We start from the raw sequence: 22,601 nt of genomic DNA on the forward strand, positions 1-22,601 counted from the left end.
TACAAACTTGACATTAAAAAAAAACTGTTACTTGAAATAAATAATAATAACAATCGATACGCTTTTAGAATACTTATAGGCTGCTTAGAATTAATCGTAAATATAATTAAGAAAAAGGTTGTAATGTAATTGTATATAAAATGTAAATACGTCTTTATTGAATATTTTTCGAGACAATAAGTACACTAGATTTAAGCTTAGTAATTGCTATGATGTTTAAAAGCAAACTTCCAAGAAAATGTTAAATATAGACTTGCCAATATTAACTATATTAATCCGATCTGAATCAACCGGCAGCCATTATAAGTTGTACCAAACAACATCGATAACACATGTTTGTATTGCCATCCGAAATGCGCAAACTTGCAAAGTTTTAAGCCCGCGCGACGACTGTACTTCAGTTATAATCGTCTTCATAGATTTGTTTACATATAGAATAAACAAATTATTCCTGTACTTTCGTATTCATGCTTGTGACATTTTGCAGTTTCGATAATCTGAGAGGAAAATCGACCAACTTCCCCATCCCCAATGGCCATGAGATAGAACAGTTATTTTGTAATCTTAATTCAAAGTACAAACAAGGTTCAACTACAAATATTAATATCATTTGGAACATCATACGTGTTACGGCGCTTGATCACTTGAGTGTTTTCCGGCACGATTACCACAATTCACTGAGACGTTTCCAACCCGAATGTATTTAATATATATTAAAGAAGTAATTCCACATAATATAAGTACGACAATTTTATTCCGATATTTGTACGTGTTGTATCTATAAGATTCAAAATGGGATGATTTTATTGTATGACATACATCATATTGAATGTTTCCACCAATTTGGTGTGGCACTGTTTAACGTTTAACGTGTAATATTATACGTTTACATAATATATAATTTTCTTGATTATATATTATGTAAGCGGTAAAGCTATTTGATCTCGTATAATGCTGATAAATTTATCATACTATACAAAGTGAGTTTTCCATATTTTCAGTTTCGATCAAAAACTACTAATATGATTAATATGTAACATTTCACATTACTGTGTATGTATATAGGGTATAAAGTAAGATTATATGCGGTATATTTTTATATAGTCACGTTTACCATACGTTGATACGTCGGAGAGAAATTTCTACAACTTTGCAAGCGAACGGTGCCGAAGCTATAATATACGTAAACTTTGTTAGTGAGCTTTAAAGCTTGATAAATTTTATATTTTTTATTAAATTAATATTGTGAAAAGATGAGTACTCGAGGATATTTATGTTAAAAAAAAACTATAACTAAGATAGATTTAGTCCGTTTTACTGTTAGCACAGTAAATATTCACCGCAGTAACATTTTTTTCATTCTAAGAATTTTCAATAAATAAAAATTGCCACATTCAATTTGCAATTCCGATTAGTTTAAAGATATTACAAAATATTTGAAGAAACGAATGAAAATGGAATGATGAACGAAACGTGCGATTAGGTTACAAATGGAATGACACGAATGTGAGGATCGATACTAATCGAAGGAAGAAAGAACGACAAGATCATTTGAATGAGCACACTTCGATAAGCAATAAAAAAAAGTAAGCAGAGTTATATTTTTAACTTATCCTCTCCAAATCATAAACAAAAAAAAAAACACAAGAATACAACAAACACAGATAAGCTTAAAAGCAAATTAGATGGAAAAAAAACTTCACAATTATACAAATGATTCAGTCTTATTTTTTATTTTTTTTTATGATATAGGTAGGCGCACGAGCATATAGGCCACCTGATGTTAAGTGGTCACCACCGCCCATAGACAATAGCGCTATAAGAAATATTAACCATTCCTCACACCACCAATGCGCCACCAACCTTGGGAACTAAGATGTTATGTCTAATTAATAATAATAATAAAAATATCTAATTCAAATTAAAAAAAGGCTACGAAGTCGAGATACCTAACTGGTTTCTTTATATACCAAATAATATTTTACTTTATTTTTACCGATTTCTTTTTTTTTGGAAAAATTCTCGCAACTGCATGGAAAATATCTATCGTTACTTATTTAATTCCGTACCAATGAAAAAGGGCTATGAGGTAAATTTAATAAACGAATAAACAAGTCGTTACGCGTATGTGTTATAAGCATTTTTTCTAAATAATGCTGATTTTTTCAACCGGGCCGATGTCGACCGAGTTCGTCCGAAGCACCGACCATTACCGCGATCCCCAGCGACGATAAAAATGTACTTTGTTTCCCGTCACGTCCCGTTGTTTTTCATACTCTGCTCATAGAACGTTAACTGCTGTATTTTTTTTAATATTTCATTATGGAATCTAAAATGGACTTCCGTCGAGCAATTCTGTTTGAACAAACTCGAATCTCACCACGGATAACGACCGTGATATATTAGAAATTGATATTATCGATAGTGACCCCAATAAATATTATAGTTTAAAGAATATGAGTCCATGTGGTGACTTCTTACTTCTTACAGAATAACATTACTTATATTTAAATATCGAATCAAATGTTAATATTATATAAAAAAAGTTGCCAACCCAATAAATATAATATTTAATCTGTTTTTAATTTTTTTTAATAAGCAAAAATAACAATAAGCAAAGAACGCAGAAAATTATCATATAATAAAGTTTTAGTTATCTGTAAAACCTATTTATTGTTTTTATCTGCTTCAGTCGAATACACCGGATGGCGGAACAGAAAGGACATGGCTCTCTAAACAACTATTAGGTTACATTGAAGACCGGCTTTTAAGGGTAGAATCGTTATTATCCCCTTCGCAAGAACGTTTACAAAAGCCTTTATCGTGTAATAGTAAAAGGTTACTTGTATTCTAGGGCTCTATAATTGTAAATTATACGTTACTGCGATACCAATGAGTGTTTTTGTAGTGACTTTAAATAGCTTCGCTTATAATTAGTGATGTGATGTAAAATAAGAACTAATTAGGTGACGTATTTAAGAATTATTTTTAAATTTTGTTGAAGTATAATTGTACATGCTGTTTTTGTTATAAAATTTTCAATGGCATTTTTTTATTTTTACTTTACAAAAGATTATATTCGAAATGTATCAAAACCAGTTTTTATTATATATACGGACACAGAGGTACAACTGGTTTCAAAATCGGCTGCAAGTTTAGATCCACACACCTAAATAAAAACTTATAAATTGTCATTGCTGGTCTTAGAGCTCCTGTATTTTTGAAGAGAATACTTGGACCTTACTCCCTCAAGCTCCAATGCAGGTTTGCACACGAGTGGAACATGTTCACACTATACCTCACGCTGTTTCCCTTCACCCCCGAGCTCGAGATAAATAAAAAAATACTCGCAATCTTCGAACAATTCATGGGTTCTGATAACTGGGGCATTTGTAAATTAGTTAGAGGAATTTAAATATAATAAAACTGTACTCACCGAATAAAATAAAGAAACAGCTCAGCTCCGCCGCCCACATCGTGAACGTTCTATCACATCGTGTCTTTATTACACTGTACTCAAATATTTCACAGCACTGGAACACCGTTTACTAACTCTGGTCATACTTCAATATTGTTTAAGATTTCACCTTTTTATCGTTCGTCTAATCAGAGATATAATATTTTGATCTAACTACTAAATGAGTTTTATACAAATGACGTTCTGATTTTACGGACCTGTGATTTATCGAGGAATATTCGACTCGATGTTTGAGGAGACTACGGTTCCGCGTTGACACGTCAATCTTCCCGAAACATTTCGAACATACCACGATAAATAACGTTAGTTTATATTTGTTGGAACTTTATCAATAATAATATTTTATTACAAAAAAATAGAATATTAATTCTAGTCTGTCTGGGATTATAAATACGAACATAAAGAGAATAAAATAATTACATATGTTTTTATAATGAATAATTATTATTATCAACTGAGTTTTTAGCAGTTCACGGTCATAGGGGTCAGGGCTATGTTACTTTATACAGTATATTTTAATATTTTAGTCATATTTCAAAAACTTATTATTTCTTAAGCATATGGTTTTTATGACTAAAGTATGAACTTGAGACGTGTAGCATTCTAACTATGATTCAACATAAATTATTTGATTTTTTTTCTTAAATTACTTGACATATAATAAAAAATAATATACAATAACTCTAGATAAAGGCTAATATTCTATATTCATATTTTTTATAAAGAAAACACGTATAAACGTGTCTCATGATAATTCGGAGATTTCGTACCTTTGCGAAAATCCTAGGACGATTCAACCGGGTAATTGGAATCTAAGGCAGGTTTCAGAATCGTCCGAACTATTTTTAGGATCATTGCAAAACATATACAATATTTGTATCCATTTATAAATTTAAATGTATAGAATAAAGCATGCGACGATATATAAATAATTATACGTTTAACGGATATTTGACTCCTTAATGGTCCTGATAGTCATGTCAGAAAATCAATAAGAGGCATTTACTTTGAAAAATGTCCGAGCAATTTATAGATAACGTTCATAATGAGTTTGTAATGAATGCCGCTTCAAATAACGTAGTCGACCACTAGATAATAATTAGTCATATACAACGTATAGCCTTCCAAACGAATAAATATGTTTATGTCACGTATGTACGTGTAATTGAAAGCGTTCGTGAAAGTAATACAAATTCAGGGAACCGAAAATAATTAAATGATCGAAATATATATATGACAATAAGAGTTTACTGCTATTTTCTTGTTTATTTGGAGGCTCACTTAAAGATCTGTCATATTATATATATGACCGCGATATAAATATTCCAGTTTCATCCGATCAATTTTATTTTCATAAAATAGATATGTATCAAACCGTAAAGTCATTTAATGCAAATTTTCATTCGGTTTGATGTATTTATTTTATTTTATATTTGAACATTTACAAATTATTAAATTTACGAATAATTTCTTGCAACGGCCGTTGCTAAATACCGGACAGTGCTACTTTATATATCTTAAAATCATCTGCATGAAGAGAAACCTAAGAGGTACATGTTCCTCAGATTAATAATAAATCTAAAAAATAATTTGGGTCCTAAATTTATGCCCTGAGGGACACTCGGAAATTACTTAAAACGAATACTAATTTATTATAAGCTTCATCGAAATTTTTACCAAGTAAGAGTTATTTATAGATTTGACGAGAGTTTCGTATATTTATCAAGAGATAAGCTGTAAAAAGTACTAGTATTAATTTTATCGATAAATTAACAGTTAACTGTACGCAGTTCTTAACCATTACTCATAATTTCAGAGCATTCTCAACTTCTTCATCCCTGTAAATGAAAATTGCATTTCGTATCAAACTATTTCTATGGTTTGAGACATTTAAATAATAACTATATATTTAAATTTTTTTTAAAAAACTAATTATTGATTCCATGTTTTGTGTTCATAATGGCGTACAGTCCCGAGAGATCGAAACGCTATTAATGTGATTTTTATTGATATTTTTTATTCAATATACAGCTTGATGGAAAATAAATCTGATACATTAAAGTACACTTTTTATCCTACGTGAAGAACATTTGGCTAACATCCCCCGGAGTATTATTACATCAATGTTTCACGTGCGGTATAAAAGTATTTATGCTGCTTTAAGCTCGAAGCTTTTGTGGAAAAGCTATAAAGCATTTCAGCTTAGATTTAACGATCTTTAGATTGAATTACTGAACCTTATTAAAATCTTACGATTAAAGGTTCATATTTCAAAAATGAATTAATTTATCATATTTTAATGTAATTCTCATTTTAATTAAAATAAATATTTAATTATTCAATAGTATACATATGTTGTAATCTTTTTTTACATTAATGCAGACAGACGCCCACAATATACATATATACATACATTAATTCCGTTGTCGATTGCGCGTCTCACTTTGTAGATTTGTACAAACGTTTGACTGTTTTCACTAAATTCATCAAATATTTGATTCCTTTGATATCGGCAACATTTTCAAGTGGTATGCGATTATTTTTTTGCTTAGTAAAAATATTTCTGTATTGAATATAACGGATTTGAAACGAAACACTGAAATTCTTTCTCTTAATAATGAACATTTTAATATCTTGCATAGTGTCGGGTTTACAAAAATCTATATTTTTATACTCGACAAATGCTAATTTTGACGACACGCGATACTTGTTTTATTCGAAACGCAATTGAAACATGCATCGTACGCCGTATTATTTATTTATTGTAAATAATAGTAGCAATGCCCATTTTTAAGGAAATGCTAATATTCCTCTTCACCCCTCCAATTAAGCTTAAAGCTTTTGCTAGGAGTTGGGTCGACAATAGCCCAAGGGGTGAGTATCGAACCTGCGACTTCATTCATCGCTAGGCGGCCCATAAAACATTGCGCTATTGACGCTTAACTTAACTAAAGTAATAACGTATTCCTGTTTAAAGGGAATACATACCATGTCTGTTTTTTTTGTTTATAATTGGTGAAATTGCTTGCTAGATTATTATTCAAATAATAATTAAAGTACTGCTTACTTGTTATTCATAGATAATTTGATGATTTGATTATTCAAAGAATGTAAAGTTCAGACAATTGACTGATTGTTAAAGAAATTCCCTATTAACGGCATCTTATAATTATAGTTCATTGATAGGCATCAGGCAATTTATTGCAAAGACCACACCCAGTCGTCCGATACTTCGCCTGTTTGTGCTGGAACGTAATTTTATTCCTTTATGGCAACGCGGAAGATCGCATGGTTAGATGGAAATAGCGGGAAGCCTTGAGGGGCTTAATGCAAATATCGAGACTTAGCGCCTTTATGGCCTTTTGTTTGTTTTCTTTTGTATTATGCAGAGCAAGAGTGTATCTTTATTGTATTAGACTTTAAAATGTTGTGTGATGAAAAAAATAAAATATTTTCATAATTTTATTCAAAGTGAGTTGACTTTAAAGGGCTTTGTTTTAATATTAAAATATAAAGTTAAACAAAATTCAAGGATATTTTTTAATCGTCAATTAAATATATTCATGGCACTTGACAATGATGTAACAAAGGTACAATCTGATGTCCTGCCAGCTTAGCCGACTAGAAACCAAGTAGTTACTTTTCATCCCAATGAAATTAAATCCACTCTTCAATTTATAAATTCAATTGATAATCAGTAAATAGTCCCAATCTTTTTCATCACCTAATCATATAATCTTTTGAAGAATAAAAATAGTTGTTTGTAATGAGGTTACGGATTGCTCGATAATTGTAAAAGTGCGAGCGTAATTTTATTATGAACTCGAATGCTCAATAGTCTGCTCCTGGAAATGTCTTCTAGGGGCCGGAAACTTGTTGCGAATTTATCTCTATTTCCCGTGTTTATATAATGATTGCCCCTTATTCTATTTGAATAATCAGAAACAATGATGTGAATATATATATTTATTTTTAGTTTAGCATTAAGCTTGAAATTGATATATAATTATTATTTCCTATTTCATGTTTATTTATCTACTACAAACCACAAAGCTATAAAGGGTACCATTGGGTGGCACTGGGTTTTGGGACCCAACTTAGAACCTATTTGGGAAACGATGGCAGTCATTATTTTTTAAATCTTTTTTTATTGTTTTTATTTGGTTTAGATTAAGTCATATATCTCTTTTTAGGGTCGTATATTTTCTTGAATTGTAAAATATTAGTTTCTCAAATAAACGTGTTCTTATTCTTAGAATTATGCTGTTAGACAATATTATTAATGTAACCAAAATATGCTAATTGAGCCGTATCAGCATCAGTTGTCTAACCTTTCTACGCTCAAGAGTTGTATTGTTCTGGTCAAGATGATAAATAAGAACAAATATCTCTGAACCGAAGAGATATTAAGACAACTATTGTTTAATTTTAGTTTAACTAACTTATTCTTATTTGTTTTTAAAAAAAACCCGCTGAGTGTCTTTCGTCAGTTTTATGGTCCGAGATGCTTGTATCTGAACCGTTGGACTTTTGAATTTGATAAAAAATAGTATATTGTATAATTAATTTTGTATAAAACGCCAGATATATTTTAATTCAAAGATGAATTATCATAATTACAGTACAGTAACCCATGATCAATGATACGCGTCTAATTAACCTTTGGATAATTAATATTGATGTAGTTTAGTCACATTATTAAATGTTGCAATATAACATTTAGTTCGTTTCGTTGTTAATGAAGCTTATTTTGATTCACATAATTTATAAAACTTATTTCGATTATAAAAAAAGAGCAGTTTTTTAATCGCAAGTTACGATCGAGGTAATCTAAAACTATGTTTAAAATTTAATAATGCGAGTGATGCTTATTGTACACCGCTGAGCTATAATCGACGTTCAACATTGTAGGCAAGTCGACGTTGTTTCGTGGGTTAGGCAGCTTCACAAGAACCTCACTGTGTTAACTGTATAATTTTCATGTTAAAATGTAATATACAACATTGAACATGCAAAAGAATTTATTGCGCTAATATTAAAAGCCAAGTGAGTCTTTCGTATTACGGATTCCGTACCACCTTTGAGGCTTTGATTTTTTATGATTTTTATTTATTATGACAGTATAGTACGGTTGTGTAAGGGTGTGTATTTTGTGACTATCTATCACGGTATTCGCTATTATTCGGTATAACGAACCAACCTCAATTATCAAATATATATTTTATTATTACGACGAATACTAGTCGTTTATATTTTCTATGATACTCTAAGAAATATTAACCATTTCTTACATCGCCAATGCACCACCAACCTTGAGACTAAGATGTTATATCCCTTGTGCCTGTAGTTATACTGGCTCACTCATCGTTCTAACCGGAACACAACAAAACTGAGTACTGCTGCTTGACGGCAGAATATCTCATGATTGAGTGGTACCTATCCAAATAGGCTTACACGAAGCCCTACCACGATCATGTCGAACGGAAGGAATTACATTCGCTAGCTTACATTTGATTTACCAATAAAAATAACTATTTAAAAGAAAGTTCATATGTATTTGAATGTATTAATATTAAGATAATTACAATTAATAAGTTCGCGGTTAATAGCTCACCTTGGGAATGAAACAATTCCTGGCTCTCTTTGGTATTGAATATATGTAGATAATCATAAACTAAAAAGACAACCGCTGAGGTTCTTTCGCCGGTTCTTCTCAGATCAGGGGATTTTCTTTTCCAGACCGGTGGTAATGTTTTATTTGACAATCAATAAGTAAGTTTAATGCTTCATTGTTGAATAATAGAAACTCATTACATTTAAATTTACCTTGTCAGCATTGCTATAATTTATTACTGTATGAGCAATATAAAAGCAAGTCCAATCAAAGGATATAATGAATATAAATATATATTCTCCTTAATAAAGTTATTTTATACATCTGAATAACGAATGAGAGACTTTTATCGAGTCATGTATTCATAGTGGTTTACATTAAAGAGATAATTTATATGAAACCGTCTGATTTATGCGCCTGAAGGACGAAATATATTTTTTGCTTCTATTTTACTTTGCTTATTAATATATTAAACATGATAATAAAAAATACATTACTTAATAAGGCTTATTACTGAATATACGATTATGTAAATAGATGATAAAAAAAAGTGTGCAGTTCATATTCGTTTGTTTCCATACCCTAAAGCAATTTAATTGTATTTAGTTATATGAAAAGTCTAACTTTAATGCCTGTTCTTTTGGGTGCTGTGTACAGTGCCGTCGGTAGCATTGTATTCAGTTTTATCTTATAAAATGATGAGTAAAAATTGCTTATAGTAACAAGAAATATCTTGATTTACAATTTTAACAGTTAAAGATTAATTATAGATTTTTTTTGGAGAATATTATTAATAAAATGTGTAATTATAACAGTATTTTATTATTTTCAAAATGACGTCGGTTTTAGAATTTAATTAAAAGAAAATATAGTTTTCGTTGTTACGTTTTTATTGTAATTCGTTGACTTGTACTGAAAAATAATACAACGAATGAGGTGCATTTTAAACTAACTCTAATAGTCTGGTTATTTATATAGTTAATATTTTTCAATCTGATATTTTCTTTTAGGTAAATGAATATACATTTAGATTTAGCCATTGCCATGCCAAAACGTAAAAATTACAATAAAAACTAAATATCAATTACTCCGCGTAAATCGAAAACAAAGTTAAACTATATCTGTTGTAATCTTATTAAAATACCTTACCTAAAGTTAACACAAGTTAAATTTAAAAGTGTATTTTTTTCGTTAAAGAAAATAACTTCACTGAGCACAGTTTAATAAACAGTTTTGTTTTGTTTTAATTTCGTTCACTTTTGTCACTCACTCAATTCCATGTCACTTTTGAATATTCTGTTTACACCGAGTCGCGCGGAGGTCTCGGTCGTGGTCGCGGCACCTCCCAGCCGTGCGAGCGAACTGGAGTGTGGAGTGGTGGGCCAGCCAGCGGGCGACGTAGCGCGGTCGAACATGCGCACTTACAATCCTTTGCCTTAAGCCCATTGTGAGTTTTGCCGCTGTAAGCGTTCCCGCATTGGTTGGAGATAAATTTGATGATATAGTCGAGTACTCTGTAAAAATACGTTATCGCTTAAAGGTTTTTAAATCATATCGAATGTTAGTAATATCATTTTGCTCGTTTATTTCTATAAACGTATAATTTATTGAACGTAAAATGTAAACGCTTATATTTGTCTCCGCTTGAAACTCACGATGGAAGTAACGTATTCTTTATGAAATTTTTAGTGGTAAGTATTTATAACGCATTATTAAACGCAGTAGAAATAAAATAAGTATAAAAAAGTCAAAGACAACTAAGTATAGAAGACATACTTATCCTTTGGTAAATCTTTCAGTATATTTAAGAAGAAAAAAATATTTTATACATATATGTAAATAAAAAAATATATATAATAAAAAAGTATAAATACATATTTATATATTACGTTGTCCAAATCAGACAGCGCGGATTATAGAAACTAGTAATTAATCCCCTTGTTTCCTGCCAACATAGTGAAGAGTTTTTTTTTCTTTTTATTATATAAAATTGCAATTTAACTCAAAGTATTTTTAAATCAAAAACACACAACCTTTAAATCTAATTTGCAGTCAGCCCATATATTAAATATATACAAGTAATGATCAGTGACCGTCTGTTTCAAATATTATTCCAAATAAAAAAAGCAGCCAAGTGCGAATCGGACTCGCTAATGAAGGGTTCCGTAGCAGCAAGTAACAAGGTTTATGTTTATGAAATTCAATTTTTTATTTTTATATTTGAGTTGATTGAATGAAACGTAAATTGTGGTTTAGGCATTATGACGTATTAAAAAATAATTACTTACTAGATTTAATTCTTACCAATTTTCGGTGGAAGTTTGCATGGTAATGGTTTCTTATTTTCGAAGTTACACGGGGGAGACACAAATTTTACGACTTTGGAAGTGTCTCTCACGCAAACTATTCTGCTAAGAAAAAAATGATATTTGAAACCTCTATACCATTTTTGAAGACCTATCCAAAGATGGGTCCACAGGTAGATCCACACGTAAGTTAGGTTTGAATAAAAAAATGTTGAGTTTCAGTTCTAAGTATGGGGAAACCCCAAAATTTATTGTTTTTTTCCTATTTTTGTGTGGAAAATCTTAATGCGATTCACACAATACATCTACTAACCAAGTTCCAACAGTATAGTTCTTATAGTTTCGGAAAAAAGTGGCTGTGACTTACGGACGGACAGACAGATACACAGACAGGCATGACGAATCTATAAGGGTTTCGTTTTTGCCATTTGACTACGGAACCCTAAAAAATGATATGACCACACTTGTTATGGTATACGTAGGCGGACAGTCAAAAGGGGCACCTTAAGGTACACCTACACCTAATATAAACATTGGCGCTATAAGAAATATTAACCATTCCTTACATGGCCAATGCACCTCCAACGTTGGGAACAAAGATGACAAGTTCCTTGTGTCCGTAGTTACACTGGCTCACTCACCGTGGGGTGGGTGGGCCAGCGTAACTCTAGTGTAACGGCTTGTGGAAACCAGAACAGAGCGATACTCAGTTTTGCTGACTGGCGGTAGAGTATGTGATGAGCGAGTGTATCTATCCAGACGCCCTACACCAAGTTAACTTCACGTATAACCTATCTAATAAAAAACATCATAATCGCCTAACGATTTGTAATGGTATCGAACCTGTGTGTAATTTACGTATAAAGTACTAAAGCCGAACTGATCTCCTAATTGTAATAGTATAAAGAATCTGCTCTGCTCTGCTCTGCTCTACTCTGAACTCTTATCAAGTGATATTCTTATTATAATATTCCCAGAAGACTAAATAATGTGGTTATATTTTCGTGAAATCGTTAAACAATTATATCTTGGTCCTAGAATGCTTATATTAGCGAATATAAAATGTATCGAACATTTATGAAATTAACTCGGCTATTTAAAATAATACAAGGGTTGAAGGGTTAGTAAACTTGTGTAACTATAGGAACAAGGGATATAACATCTTAGTTCCCAAGGTTGGTGGCGCGTTGGAGATGACGAATGACTAATATTTCCAACAGTACCAATATCAATGGGCGGTGGTTACCACTTACCATTGACTAGTTCGCCTATTTATATGACATGAAAAAGAACATAAATATTTAACAAAAAAAATTCTTTTTTACAAACATCCGGCATTTGTTTTTTCTTCAAATTTGTAATGTATACAAAAATAAATTAATAATAAATAAAAACAAAATAAATGCAAATCAATTAGTTCAAAATACCAAATTGTTGAACCTATGATTTTTATGTCGGTTTTCAACATGATCGTTATATATATATTTTTTATCTAAACATTTCCAAAACTTCACTTAAAATATAATATAATATATAATTTTTATTTACTTGTAAAAAACAGTCAAGTTTTTCAGAATTCGAATAAAAACCGAAAGCTCGTTATAAGGCGGTCATTTTTTACCTAGTGCAATAGCATTACCTATACAAGACTAGTATTGAGTTTTTACATTCATTACTGTTTTCATATTGTGATCTGCTGAGATAGAGAATATGTACAAATCAATAAATTAATAAAAGAAATAACTAAATTTTTATTTTTTATTATAGCAACAATGATATCTTTGCGTTTAAACAAACAGACTACAAAATAATTTTACGATCTTGTTAAGTGAGGTTTCATTTTTACTTGTAAATTTAACCCGAGTTTTTTTATTGTAATTATATATTAGTTGCTTTTACATCATTTATTTGGAGTGAACTAAGTTATTAAAGAATTTAGCAGTTTTGATTTGGGTCCCGACAGCTAGAGAGCGAGAGTTTCCGAGAGAGAGCCGAGATGGCCAGTGGTTAGAACGCGTGCATCTTAACCGATGGTCTCGGGTTCAAACCCAGGCAGGCACCACTGAATTTTCATGTGCTTAATTTGTGTTTATAATTCATCTCCTGCTCGGCGGTGAAGGAAAACATCGTGAGGTAACCTGCATGTGTCTAATTTCAACTAAATTCTGCCACATGTGTATTCCACCAACCCGCATTGGAGCAGCGTTGTGGAATATGCTCCAAACGTTCTCCTCAAAGAAAGAGGAGGCCTTAGCCCAGCAGTGGGAAAATTACAGGCTGCTAATGTATTGGGTTCCCGTAATCATACTCTCTACTGATAGATACTCAACAAAAGCCACGACTATAAATTGGATAGTACTTTCTTCCAAACAACACGCCAACAATTACAAATGTTCTTTATAATGTTGAACATAAACATATATATTTATAAGGAGAAAAAAAGGAGACAGAATAAATACTTACAAAGGGATGTCTTATCGCTAAGAAAGCGATCTCTTCCAGACAACCTTAAGATAAAGGACATGAGATTGTTAAAGCGGATAAAACTTAAGAAATATTTGTACATATTTTTTGTTACAGGCTTAAATTTTTATACTTAATTCGTTCCGATGAGGGACATTTATTATCTGTGTGTCTGACCGATTGTAAATTATAAAAGACAATATAAATTGACTTAATATTAGACCATAATTTTTATGTAATTTTTACTTAAATAACTCAAAAAGTAACAGGTGGATAATGTTTAAAGGAACGTAAATGAGTCCAAAAATAAATCGAACCGGACTCTTAGAGGTTAAATAAGTTCAAAGTTGCAGACAATTTGACAATTTTGTAATGAAATTAGTTTCAAAAGGTTGAAATACTTTTGAAAAAAAAACTTTCAAAATAAATCGTATCCGCCTTTAATTAGCGCCTTAGGCCGTCACGTAACTTGCGTATATAACTTACGTTGAACACAGTGGTATTAGAGAATAGTAACACGTGTAAAAGTAAAGTAACATACACTAATAGCTGTAACATGCCCCGCAGCTGAGGAAAGCATTCCTTTCCTCTTGAGGGTGAGACATGAGGTGAGGTGTCGGTAATAATCATATACTATAATTAGATCACTTCGTTCAGGAAAATTATTTCCAGATATAATCACATAGTATCAACAAAAAATCTTGTTTTATACACTTTTCCGTTTAAAAACAATACAATTAACTTTTAAAACCGCTATAAGCAACACATCCATTGAACGAACAAAGGAAATATTATCGGCAGTCATTATTGGTTTCCATAATTTGTATACGGTTCAATATAAGTCTGTACGGCTATTAATGTTAATATACTTTTGTAATGAATGTGACCTCGCTCTCGTATAATTAAAGGAATACCATTGCGAAGCTTCAAGGTCAATTTTGAGTGCAACAAATTTTAACAAAACGCTTCAAATAGCAACATTTTTGACACTTTAATTTAATGAATAATGAATTTGTAGAACATTATTTATTCAGTTCATGAGTTTATTTGATGTATTATTTACGATACAATTTAGTAAATGTCTTTATTATAATTGGCGTTAGTTAAACGATAAAGTTTAGTTTTTCATTGAACTCGTGGTTATGTTGTGTACGCGCTTTCTAGTTGTGGAATTAATTAATAAAATATTTCTTTAATTACATCAAATCTAATAGTATAAAGTATAGTTTAAAAATATTAAAAGACGCTTTTGTCTGTGTAAAAAACAACATCGGTCCCATCATCAAATAGCTCGGTACCAACTTATTGTGTTGTCGTTCAAATTTTATATATATGTTACTGTAAAAGCTTGAACTACGTAAATCTACGTAAATCTTAAGATTTTCCAGTAAAACCTAAGATTTACCGATCATGAATGGTAAATGTCCACAAAACTTTGGGCTTCGAACTTTTACCATCATTCACTGGGTAAATCTTAGGATTTACATGTTAGGTTAGGTTAGGTTGGAATGGTAAAAGTCCGAAAAAGTCGTCCCTTTATAATAAATACTTACATGGTAAATGTAAGTATTTATTATAAAGGAACTCATGTCGGTAAATCTTAGGTTTTACTGGAAAATCTTAAGATTTACCTTAGTTCGAGCTTTTGCAGTAACATATACTTACAAACTTTTAAAGGTATTAAATCAAAATCGTAAAATATAAATCATTAAAATTATTAGTTAAAATGTATTAAAGAGGATATTTTTAAATTTTAAAAAAGATTACTTATATACAAGGATCTGCGTCACTCTTGAGTTATCCATTTTAATATATCCGTTATACTTAAAAAAAAAAAAAAATTATCGAAACATACTTATTGCATTTATTTAACATTATGAGTTCTTAAAAATAATGTCGTTACGTATGAATAAATTCCAAATTGGTATATTCGAGGACTTACTAATCTGATTACGAAGACGCGAACTGTTGGGTCCAAATTTCCATTTCATTGGTTGAGTGAATTGTAAGTAATCTTTGTACTATGTTGTTAATGTTATATATTATGTGATTGACATATATGTATAGCTAAGCAAAGACCATGGAGTTCAGTATCTTTTTCCTCTGTTTTTCAACGAATCGTCTATTTTTACTGGACTAACACTAATATATATATAAATTTTAATCTTATAAAAAGTATAAGGAAAACAGTCACTAATGATACCGTAAAGCGACGGGACATTGCATTACGGATCGAAATGGCCGAATTAGAATATATATAAGGTATATATTAAATTCACAAAGGCGGTTAAATTTACCGAGATTCGACCTCAATTCGTTCAGGGTTCTATCCACCAGGTCAATCCTAGTGTAATGTCGCGTCGTTACGTAGTAGAGTCAGGTAGGCCAACAAACTGATATATCGTAAACAGATTAATGCCGCCCGCCTCCCGGTAGCTTGACTTAATGCTCTAATGAAAATAGCGCACCACCCGTCCTCCTTCCTTCGCAATAACAATTTTATGACTTCCAACGACTAGATATTGTGAGTTATCGGTATTATTCCGCGTCAATAATCATAAATAGACAATCTTTACGATTACGCGAGGTTGTAAAACAGTCATACAAATTATGATTCTGGCAGAGCTCGATGTAATTGTAAAACACACAAAATAATATATCACCAAACTTTTTTTTATTTAATATATATTTTATTTTAATACTCACGTCTATATAGGATTTTATCGATTTAGATATCGGTACCACCTATTTTATTATTGACTGATACAATTGGTGATTTTTCATGTCTTTAATTCGTGGCATAATTCATCTCGTACCCGTAATAAGAAGTAATCAATACTCATTGAAACAAAGTGGGGAATTAAGCCTTCTACTCAGAAGGTGAGGAGTCTTTTGCTCAGTCGTGGGACTGTTGTTACTACTGAATCCAGAATATGTATCATTACCATGTTAGGGGGGAAGACGTCGATTGTCAGACAAGTCCAACTTAACAAGATCCAACTTAACAAGATCCAACTTATAAAAGAACAAGTCTACGCTGCTTCTTCCGGTTCATGATCGCTTCTCTAGAAACTTTCGGGACCAGCGACATTAGTTCTGCGGGCGATCTTCCTCTGCCTCTTCAATTGCGCAATTCTTCGGGCTATGTCGGTTACTAAGTATCTACGTATGCTATATTTAGTTTTGGGATTTATAATCTATGGGATAGAAAATAGCTTCGTATAAAATTAATGTGCATTTGGTTTTTTTTTTTGTAAACGAAGTACTATAAAAAAATATATTTAAATTATACAGAGCGCTACGTTTTGTTATCGTAATAAAGGTTATCTGGTACAGGGTTCATGGCGTAGGTCTCAAGCAATTAACCACAACGATACAATATGACAATTCTTGTACTTTATGTAGGTAATCAGCAATCACAAATTATAAAGTAGGTATAATATAAATATCTGAGTTGCGTGAACCAATGGTCCCGTTTGGAAGGCCCGAACTGTATCGCTCTCTACAATAATATTTAGCTTCCGACTCAACGCTCTCGAAAGAATTAATAATGTGACAGTTGTCCCTTCAAACGATTCCGATCACGTGACTCATTATGTCACGGCGTTCACACCCCACAGATACAACAAAATCATCAAGTTAATAATTATTCATAATCGACGACATATATATCTTGTAAATAAAAAGCTCTGGCAAACATAATATATATCTCATAACAATAAAATGAAGTATAAATTCCTTAAAACTATAAATAGGATCTATGAAAATATTACACTTTAACGTATTTTAAATTTACGTTTAATTTTAGTCCATCATTTTTAAAGGAATATATAAAAATACTATTCGTGATAATTACTATTTTAATATCCCGTAAAACAAAATATCGCGTTGGAAACAAGATATTTTCTATTTAAACGAAAAGTTTCAATGAAAATAATTACTCAGTCTATTTTAATAAAACAATTTTTAAATAGTTAATATTTTAGGTATATTAATCATTGAAAACCGATCGGGTTTAGATTTTCAAAATCAAATCTCAGGTCTGAAACGGACTTCTTCATTTAAATTCTAAAATATCATATTGAAATTTATTAATGAGAATCTTTACATATTGCCCAAAAACAGATAAAGTTCCTCTGTTGGGAATAGAACGCCAGTTCCTTTAGGAAAAGGTTTCAGAACTTATTCGACCACGCTGTTTTAATGGATCGAGCAGATCGTGTTGAGGACACATGGAGCAAAATTTTACTTAAAACGTGCAGGTATTCTTATATTTTATTCTTCATCGAGATGAATTATAAACACTAAAGAAAAAACAAATGAAAATTAAGTTGCTTTTTTCAATATTTGTACATGCGCTCTTGCTTTAAGATACCAAGTGGTCTAACCACTGGGTTCTCACGGCTCTTTGACTAAAACAGATGTACATTGTACAATGAATATAACTCATACCAGACTTGTAAAAAGGGCTGAAGATAATGGTTTTTTTTTTAAACAAAAGGAATAATAAATATGAAAAGTGATCAGTTATCAAAAATTAAATTCACACAAATTATACAATATAACGCCTGGGGAGCAGAATTTATGGCGCGATCGTGTGGTTTAATATTGGGGTCCCGTGTATCACATCCTGTGGGCTGTGTAAACTCAGCCTTACATATATGGGACTTGTAATTTGCATTTTGAGTAAACGTCATGCAGTTAAAACTTCGCCGCTAAAAGCCACATCGTCTGCGTTACGCTTTACAAACTTTTACTACATCTGTTTCAAACACTTGTAACTCGTCTCGTTACTCCTCACTAACTACATATTAGGCATTATGCGAGTATGTTTATTTTCGGTGGCCTTTTCTATTCTTCCATACTTCAACTGAGCGAATTAGATATTGAAGTATTATTGTACACCGTTTTTATTACGTTTGTAATATACGTACAAGCTGACATGAACTAATGGGTTAATACGTTGATTTGAGCTGAAAGACCCGAGTTTGACGGAAGTATTCGTGCACATAATTCACGTATTTCACAGCAAAAAAAAATGTAATAAAGATAACTGCATATGTGGCATGAAATTCTCTCACATAAACCTGTTGTAAACTGACAAGCAATGGAGCCGCGTGGTGTTATAAGCTCCGAGACTCAGGAGGACCTTTTTACAAGCTTTTATTCAACTTGCAATGTTTGTTTCCTAATTTTTTCGGTCAAATATTTAAAGCTGAATTAGAAGCACTTCAAGTAATCCTACGGTGTAGAAATTTCACTTGTTGGTTCAGTTCTAGCCATCACATGATTCCACACCCAAAATTTGCTTCAGACGAAGTAACTCCTCAACGGTCAACAAGTGGGTACCTACCCAGACGAGCTTGCACAAAGCCAACCAACCTATCACTACAACTGCCAAGTTCGTCTCAAAATATTTTACGCAACATACAAAACCTTTGAAAAAATATTTTTAATAAAACGTATTCCAAAACACCTTACACTTGAATGGTTTTATATTTGAAATTACATTAATTTGATTTTTACATCGACTAGCGCGACTGAAGGGGGGAGGGGGGCTAGAATTGAATTTTTCGCTTTTGTAAAATTGCTAAATCTCAATTTATGCATCGATGGTTCCCGACAATGGCATGCGGATGCAAGAGCTTTCCGGCTAAAAATTGAAAAAACACTAAAAGCGCTAATGGAATATTTTGCTGTGAACAAAAATAACTAACGAACCTCAGCGTCAATGACTTTAATAACTATAATAATATAGAATTTCAACAAATAAAAAATATGACGTATACGTCGTTATGTAGTGTAAAACATAGTCGCTTACCGCTTTCTGTCCCTGTGTCTGCTTAGATCTTTAAAATTACACAACGGATTTCAATGCTGTTTTTTTAATATATAGATTAATTCAAAAGGAAGGTTTATATGTCTAGTACATGTCCTGCACTATAGTACACTACAATATAGTAGAGAAACACTGATAATTTTAGAGGTTTCTAAAGTGGTGTTGTGAATAAACACTTTTTTTGCACTTCCATTGCAAACGCCGGAACCCTACGATATAGATCAAAATAATGTACTACTACTGTAAAGGTCTTCAAAAAAGTCCGCGATAGTCTATCTCTTAGGGATAACCCACAATAACCATTATTTTATACTTCAAATATTTACGAGAATTAATGGCTTATTTTCGAAGCGATTTGAAGCAATACATAATTAATCCTTATCCAATTAAGTACCTAAATGACATTGTACATTTAATATAGATCAATCCGTATTGATGACCAAATGTAATTTAAATGAATACTTTCGAAGATATCACAGATTTTAAACGCAGGGACACAGCGGTTTGTATTGTCTAACGACTAAAACTGTGAAATAATAAGACATTCTGTAGTATATTTAGTAATATATTCAGCATTGCACCCGTGCGAATCCGGGCTGGTGACTAGTAACATTATAAATATGAGACAACAAATTGTAAATAAATTTCGAGCCCATAATAAATTTCATTCCGTATTTTTTTATAATCTAAATAGGATCAAAGGAATAGAATTCTTTCAAACAAAAAAAAAAATCCAAATCGGTTCATAAATGTCAGAGTTAGAGTTAGAGTGAGGTAACAAATATGAAAACATAATCGAATCGATTTTACAAACTCTCCTATACTTGAATAACTCTAACGAACAGAGAACAGGTACGACTGCCTTCGATATGCCTTCAATGCCTTCGGCTCGATAGCACCAGCTAGGTATTAGATGCGCTCAACCTGCCATACTTAACATATTTAGCAAACAAACAGGGGGAAAGTGACAACCACCGGCCAAGGACATGACTATGCACTACCGGAAGACTTGCAGCTGTGTTGCCGGTCTCTTAAAAACTTTAAATTTCTATTCCATATTGTATACACGTCCAACAATACAAATTAATGTTCAATAATAATCCAAATAACCGAATTACATTTACCGTTATTGAGGGATGTAAGTGTGATATTATCTTCTGGAGTTTCAAAAGTACTGTTTACAATAATGTAAACGCTGGAAAATCATTCGTGTAACTGTAACTAACGACGCTATGAATTTAAAGAAAAACAAGAATTAAAGACTCACAATTTTTTTAAGATCAGGTGGAATATATGTTTTACCAAACTTTCGTACTCCGTGAGTTTTATGTTCTGAAAAATTAACTTCAACTGTTTCAGTGCCTTAATAGCTTAAGGCACTGAAACACTATTCAAATTAACAATTACAATTGTATATAACAAATTATAATAATGAAATGACAACAACGAATTAATAGTCTATTATTGAAATAATTCACGTATATTGAATATAAAATTTAAATTCGATGCTGTACCGATGGCAGAAACATGCAATAATACAAGTATGAAAGTTCTCGAAACTTTCAAGGCTTCCAGAGCACGACCGACCAATACAAAAATTACCCTAATTTAAGTGGGAGTTGGATCCATACTAAAATTGGAGATACAAATATAGAATATTATTAATTAAATGTAAACCATTTACAAGGGAAAATTAATCCGTTATAATAAATAATACGCCCAATTTTCATACAAATACTAACCTTCATGGTGGATGACAGGTAACAAATTGATCCGGAGCGATGCAATCTGACAACAAAGCCAATTTTGTAACCGAATTAGTTTATAAGATCGAATTATACTAAAAATTGTACATAACGCTAAAATAAATTTAATTATTTTATCCTTAAAATTATATGAAAATCCAAATCGATGAATTGAATTATTGTCGCTAAATTTAAGACATAGAAAGCAGGTTCATAAAGATATTCCTATCCAACAATATGATATTTTTAGGTGGTTTAAAATTAATTGCAAAATTTTTATTTTTTCACAACACAAATTTATTAAATACAATATAATTTTTATTTATCGTTCTATAACTTTTAATCGAATTATGCACCTATCTATAAAAGTTTTCTTAGCATTTTGTTTATTAAATAATTGACAGTAACGAAAAAAATCAAACCGGCCTAATATATTCTTAGATAAGCGACTTAAACAAAAAACAAGTCTTTAGATTTATACACCGTGATATTTTTCACATATAATATTGCCAAGCAGCAATAATTAGTGAGCCTGTGTGACGGTGGGCTCAAGACACATACAACTTAGTTATCTTGGTTGGTGGTGCATTGGCGATTAAGGAATAGTTCAAATTTCTTCCAGCGCCAATGTCTATGGCAGATAAATACGTTTATGAAATTATAAATTATATATAATGTTCTAATGCTGCGAGTCTGCCTTAACGTCGAGGTCCTGTAAATATTTAATGAGCACCTAATTGAAGAATGAGTCTTAGAGCGACACTGTCGACAATAATGTATTTGGGGGTACGGCTTTGTGCAAGCCCTTTTGGATAGGTACCACCCACTTATCATATATTCTATCGCCAACCAGTAGTACTCAGTATTGTTGTGTTCCGGTTTGAAGGGTGAGTGAGTCAGTGTAACTACAGGCATAAGGGACGTAACATCTTAGTTCCCAAGGTTGGTGGCGCATTGGTGATGAAAGGAATGGTTAATATTTCTTACAACGCCATTGTCTATGGGCGGTGGTGACCATTTACCATCAGGTGGCCCATTTGCTCGTCAACAAGATTTAATTTTAAAATTAATATGCATGACTCTTTCAAAAGATGCGAGTCTTAGTTTTCATGCCCTGTTGTTTTGTTCCTTAGCTTCGGTAGTTATTTTAAACAGA

General features: G+C 31.6%; 1 protein-coding gene across 5 annotated transcripts in view; it reads right to left on the reverse strand.

Moving 5' to 3' along the window:
* The window catches only part of LOC125067673 (hemicentin-2-like), a 48,172-nt gene extending 37,734 nt beyond the window's left edge, over positions 1-10,438 (reverse strand). The window contains exons 1-2 of one of the 5 annotated variants that reach the window (XM_047676385.1): positions 10,242-10,438; positions 3,437-3,631 (exon numbers count right to left, since the gene is read on the reverse strand). In XM_047676385.1, the coding sequence (XP_047532341.1) occupies positions 3,437-3,476 (40 nt within the window). In that variant the 5' untranslated portion in view covers positions 3,477-3,631; positions 10,242-10,438. The other 4 variants (XM_047676384.1, XM_047676387.1, XM_047676388.1 and 1 more) reach the window with 4 other exon arrangements.
* Between the last annotated feature and the right edge of the window lie 12,163 nt (positions 10,439-22,601).

This window comes from Vanessa atalanta, chromosome 12 (assembly GCF_905147765.1).
Source record: "Vanessa atalanta chromosome 12, ilVanAtal1.2, whole genome shotgun sequence".
Classification (NCBI taxonomy): Eukaryota; Metazoa; Arthropoda; class Insecta; order Lepidoptera; family Nymphalidae; genus Vanessa; species Vanessa atalanta.